The sequence below is a fragment of the Aplysia californica genome, unplaced genomic scaffold, assembly GCF_000002075.1.
Source record: "Aplysia californica isolate F4 #8 unplaced genomic scaffold, AplCal3.0 scaffold00025, whole genome shotgun sequence".
NCBI classification, from domain to species: domain Eukaryota; kingdom Metazoa; phylum Mollusca; class Gastropoda; order Aplysiida; family Aplysiidae; genus Aplysia; species Aplysia californica.
Genome location: NW_004797295.1, coordinates 89,369 through 95,562, shown reverse-complemented (window position 1 = coordinate 95,562; position 6,194 = coordinate 89,369). Strand labels below are relative to the sequence as shown.

The 6,194-nt window shown below is 40.6% G+C and overlaps 1 protein-coding gene across 1 annotated transcript in view; it reads left to right on the top strand.

The window, feature by feature from the left end:
- Positions 1-6,194, top strand: part of LOC101845146 (cryptochrome-1) — a 28,807-nt gene that overhangs the window by 4,637 nt on the left and 17,976 nt on the right. Inside the window, exons 2-3 of the mRNA XM_035972812.1 lie at positions 4,035-4,271; positions 5,597-5,791. Coding sequence (XP_035828705.1) covers positions 4,048-4,271; positions 5,597-5,791 — 419 coding nt within the window. The 5' untranslated portion in view covers positions 4,035-4,047. The remainder of the gene's footprint in view (positions 1-4,034; positions 4,272-5,596; positions 5,792-6,194) is intronic.

Genomic DNA, 6,194 nt, shown 5'->3' with positions numbered 1-6,194 from the left:
AAATAGTGCCCAGCTTTATTTTCCCGAACGTTCGGAGAAATAGTGCCCAGCTTTATTTTCCCGAACGTTCGGAGAAATAGTGCCCAGCTTTATTTTCCCGAACGTTCGGAGAAATAGTGCCTGCCATTTTTTTTTTCTCTTCTCCTCTTCCCGACTGACCAACAGTCCCATAAATTATATTTTGTAGAGCTGCTTTGAAGTTTGTTTTTTAAATTTTAAATGTATTTTTAGTGATGAAGAATGAAGGAGAGGGGGGTGGGGGGTAGATCTAGATCTAATCCTTCTGCGTGTACAGCAATTTTCTTACACTTACATCTTTGATGCCATGCGGTTGGCTATACTTAGATGTAGTCACGTGATCGGAGGGGTATCCTGTTCTGACGTAAAAAAAGATGGGCGCCGTACCTAAAAATAGTTTGCGTCTTTCTACGTTTAATCACATCTACCACTTTGCCCTTAGCCTTAGAACAACAGCCAGGACCAGGAGCTAGATTCTATATCTAGATCTAGATCTAGATCAGTGGTTTTCAAACTTTTTTCGCCCGCCGCCCCCTTTCTCACCCAGCCGAGTTCCAGCGCCCTCCTACTCCGCCCCAACCATCAGTCTGACATAATGACATGCATAATATGATAACAATCGCTAATAAAGAGAGAGCTCAAACAGCACTGCACAAAATAACGTGCCTAAATTCTAATGATTTGGTCTTGAATATTAGTTGGTCACAAATCACAATCATTACAAACTCTTAAATTAAGTGTGTACGAGAGATAATAAAACACCTTTTATTCAATGTTATGCAAGGGCATTGAGAACATAATACTGTCATTTTATGCATAAAGTTGGCGTCGGTATTAAACGACCAGTACTATTAACATCAATAAAAGTAAAACATGTATTATTACATTTACAGTTCAAGCAAAACACCAAAAACAACCCCCCACAACAGTGATAATTGGTTTAAAAACAGATTGACATTATCTTTATGAAACGTTTTCTCCCATCAAGGTGATGCAATAAAGTTGCCTGAGATTTGTATATATCAAATATCTCCTTTGCAGAACATAAAAATATTATTAAGTTGTACAAATGTGAGAAACCACACGAAAGAAAAAGTATGCATGGATCTTTGTCTGTAATTATCACCATCATTGTAATCATCATCATCATCACCATCATCAGTTTCATCAGCAGTGGCAGCACATGCACATAACAAACTCTATTAAACAAGTGAGTATTTTTTGCTTTTTAAAAAAGAAGAAAGAAAAGCAAAAAAAAAAAAAAAGAAAAGACTCACTGAAGTATCAAGTAAGGGTAAACTACGGAGTAAGCATATATATACAAATAAGTCATTGACACTGCCCTAATGGGAAGGATGGACCTGGTGAGACGAAACCAACAAATCAACATTGGGTTTCAGATTGGTCAGTAGCAGACGCAAATCGCTACGCTCTGTGATCCTGAGTTTTTTTCCTCTGCTTTGTCAGCAACCTTGTCACTGCACAGAATCCCCTTTCTACTAGACAGGAGGTGGGAAAAGCGATGAACAACAATTTGATCTTTTCCCACAGGGAGGGTTTGTCTTGCACAACAGTTTTCAACCAGAATGACTGGTACGACTTCTTGAACAATTGTTTGATTTCAAAGTCACTTTTCATTCTCAGAAGCTCTTCTTCAATAGCCACTGTCAAGTCACCATCTGTTCCAGTGTTGAGTGGGTCCAGTAATCAGTCTGGAATTTCCAGTTAAAAGATATCAGTAAACCTTGTCTTCATATCAGCATGCAAATCTCTGAGGTGGCTGGTATATATATTTCTAGTTCCTCGTCAGAAACCAGCCCTTCTTTCTGTGTCTCTGTCAAGCTAGGAAACTGAGCAAATTCTCTTCTGCCAATGTTTTGGTGGAACATTTCCAATTTGACTACAATGACGAAAGCATGGATTTTTCCTTGATCAGGTTGGTGTTACCCCCCTGCAGCTGCAAGGTGAACTGGTTGAACATCTGTGAAAAGATCTGCGAGGAACGCAATGTTGTTCTTGTGGTCTTTCAGTTTAAGGAGAGATCACTGTCTGTTTCTTGAAAAAACAAAACGAAAAAAACCCCTCCAACTCAGAGTCAAACAGGCAGAACAATAATCGTGTTAAACAGTTTCCTTTTGAGAGCCACCGGACTTCAGTGTGCAAAAGTAAGCATTGAAAGTCCTCGTCATTTTCAGTTCACAGCTGTAGGAATAATCTCGAGTTCAAAGCGTGTAATTTAATCTTGTTCACATACTTGATGGCAATGGCCAGTGTGTCATGCAGACTTTCATTCAGGTTTTTTTTGCCACCAGGGACTGATTTCTCCAAGAAGCTCATAAAACCGCGGTACCGACCTGTCATCGACGGCGCCCCTTTTATTGCATAGGCAACTATATTGGTCAGCGGGATCTGTTTCTCCAAAAAAGAATTCTTGGACCACTTTGACAATGGACTCGTCTTTGGTATCTGTTTCCAACATTTTCGAAAATAACAATTCTTGCATTATTTCCTCACCCTTTTGAACCGATATCCTGTTGAAGGCTGAACTCACGTCCTTTAAGCATTTTGCACAATGATTCCTGAAAATTAGCTGCCATCCCATCCATATGTCTTTGAACGGTATTACCACTTAGTGGCAAGAACTTTCAACACTGGGTCGGGGCACGGTGCAGGACTGTTCTGACCACCTCTCTTATTGCAGGCAATATGAGGCCGTCACGGATAGTACATGGTTTGCCTGCTTTTGCAATTAGCAGAGATAAATTATAAGTTGCTCATAAGCCTTCCTCGGCTTGATCGACACCGGCTGCAAACATCGATTTAACTGATTTTCATGTCTGAAAATTGATTTTTAGAGTTTTGAAGTTTGCCAGATCTTTGTAAGATTTGTCGGGATGAATCTTCTTTATATGGGATTGCGTGCAGGGAAAGACAGTTCTTAGTAATAAGTAGCATTGTAAACTATGCATAAGCTATCAATTTTTGTTTTTGTTTTTGTTTTTTATGCGGCTTCTTTCCCTTCACAATTTTTTATGTTGTTACATTTCATGAAAATTTCACACCGCCCCCTTAATGCCCAGTACCGCCCCCCAATCGCCCAATTTCGCCACAGCGCCCCCTAAACTGTCGCCACCACCCCCCTGGGGGTGGTAGCGCCCACTTTGAAAACCACTGATCTAGATCTAGAATCTAGTAGGCTGACATTAGTTTGACAAGGTGTTAAAAAATTCTTGCTGCCCCTAGGCCCTAAAAGCCTAGATCTAGATCTATTAGAGAATTAAAAAAACAACAAAGACAAAGAAGGATCAATTTTGAACTTGAAACAATTATCGCTACATGAGATTGCACTGTGTGTTGTTATGCAGTGAGTGATGTACAGTTAAGATCAAATGCTTGTGACACGCACTGTCTGTTTCTTTTGTTTTTGCAAGAGTTGAGCCAACTGACCGTAAACTGCCGTAAAGTAACCCCCCCCCCCCTTCCTCTTTTCCTCTAGCTCCCCAACCGTAGAGTAAGCCTGCCAAGACCACTTTCACCTTGCATTTGTTTACTTTACATACCTTATCCAACAACTCCTGTCCTTGACACTGATACCCCAGGAAAAGGTACTCATGTCGATATCCATGTTGCGATGTTTATCTTGCATAAAAATTTCTGTTAATTTCCTCTTCCTAGCTCTGTCATCGTTTTGAAAAAAAAACACTTTAAAAATGATTACAAAATCTAGGAGGACACCAGGAAAAAACAGCAGGAATATTTTTTCTCCTTGATGAGTGGGAACCCTGCTCTGAACTGAAAAACCACAGGGGCTGTGGCAAAGGTTGTCATCGGAAACAATACTATGATGGCCTCATATGCGGCACTGGTAGCCAGTGAGTTAAGAGAGCTGTGATTCCCAAAAATGTTTTTTGGTCCCTAGTAATGTTGTGATTGTGATTGTATTTGATTAGTAGTAATTTGTATGTTTTTTAATTTTGTCAAATTTTCTCTCATATTATATAAGCTACCTTTCTCAGATTTACAGGCAAAATGGGAAAACACAGAGCTATCCACTGGTTCAGAAAGGGCCTTCGTCTCCATGACAACCCTGCTCTTCTGAAGGCTTGTGAGCAGGCTTCGGAACTGTACCCTATCTTTGTTCTGGACCCTTGGTTTGCCTCGTCCCCTCAATGTCATGTCGGTTGCAACCGATGGCGCTTTTTGCTGCAGGCATTGCAAGATTTAGATCAAAGTCTTCAATCTTTGAACCTAAGGTGAATTTAAGGATTATTTCATTGCTTTGCAAATTTTATTGAGTTGCTGCCAAAGAGGATATTTCGTATTAGAGTTCATGGCAGTGATGTCCCCTGTGTAAACGAACAGGGGCTGCGTGTGCCCAATCTGGTGGGATGCTGAGCCTCAAGGCAAGATATATATATATATATATAAATATATAAATATATATAGGCGTAGTTCAACAGACGAGTGAGTGCCTTTCAAGACTCACGTGAAGGCGTCTTGGCGGTCTTAGGAGGAAATCTACAAGCTTGCACTGAAATATGGGGACAGGGTGATGCTTAATATTAGAGCTTGTGGGGAGTGGGGTGGGGGCTGAGATTGTTCATGTGAATGGGGGCACGCAGGCCTTGCCGATTAGGGTAAGAAGCCTAGGCCCCCATGTCTGACATGTGTGGTGTCGAAACTGCTGCAAACTCTAGTATTATAGCCTTATAGCCCACATTATACAACCTCTGGTTGCTGCACTGTTTTGTTTTTATTTACTCTTTACAACTGGATTAAATCTGATCACTCATTTTTTTTCGCAATAGTGACAGTATTGTTTTTGTGTTGGCCTCGAATAGCCTAAAGAAAAATATGTTAATGGTTGATGCTTGGTTGAATACTTACTTTCAAATTGGGTTTATTCAAATACTTGATGCTTCTCATTTACCATTCTACTTGGTTCCCTGTCCTAAGCTGGGAGGAGTTCATTAATTGCTTGCTACTGTTTAGGTCTTTCAAATTTTTGGATTCATTCCTTGTGCTTCATTTGACGTTCGCCTCTGCTTGCAAATAAAATATGGTTGTTGAACTACATTTTTAGTCAAATGAAGCACTCTATGAGAACGCATCTTAAACTTTTAGATGGCATGATGTTTGCATTGATCCTTTTTTTTTTTTTAGTCAGGGAGTAAAGGTAAGTGTATAACATTGTTTAGTTTTGGTGTACTAATATAGTGTAAAGCGCTTAGAGCTTGCTTTCGCGTGGGGACATGCGCTGATACAAATGCTATTTACTATTATTACTCAGGGGCAGCTCGTGGTTTGTAGAACTGACCGGCTATCATTCACATCGAACCTCTCCCCCCAACCCCTCCCCCCCCCTCAGTCTTCCTCTCACAGGCCAATCAAGCAACAGCTGAGGGCTTGCCCTTCTGTCCAGTGCCATGTAGTGATTAATGCAGGTTTGCTGCTGTTGCTGTGATGTTTCATAGAGTGTATTGTCAATATTAGATCTCAGGTGGTTTGAAAATAAAACATTTTGCCTGTAAGGAGGACTAATGTTTAAAAAGTTGTTCATTCTCTGTTTTTATCTCAGATTGTTTGTCATCCGGGGTCAGCCAGAGGTTGAGATTGAAAAGTTGTGCCAGCAGTGGAGCATCACAAAGTTGACATATGAGGCAGACACAGAACCGTATGCAGTGCAGAGAGATGCTAAAGTGGAAGCCCGGATGGAAGCACTAGGAGTGGAGGTTATTAAGTGTGTTTCTCACACACTGTTTGACGTTAACTTGTGAGTGGTCAAATGTTTCACTTCTTTTTTGTTCTTATGTTTTAATTAAGCTGGGTAAATGAGTTGACATGTAGGCTTGGCCGGGAAATCTCTTAACTTTACACATCCAAGCAAGTGCATACCTCTTTACGTTACCTTTCTGCATCCCAAAGCACTCCTCAGCATGTGGTGGTGTAAATTAAGAACTTGTCCTTTGAAAGTTCAGGTGCTTAGATTCTGTTCGTCTCAGGGGGCCAGGGCTCAAAAGGTTAAAGGTTTGTATCATTATAGTTTTGTAGAAAAATTTTTGTAGGCTTATGTTGAGTGTGTCTGGGATGTGTCTTTTTGCTGTTGTTTTGTTTGTATATATGTGTGTGTTTGAGAGAGAGAGAGAGAGAGAGAGAGAGAGAGAGAGAGAGAGAGA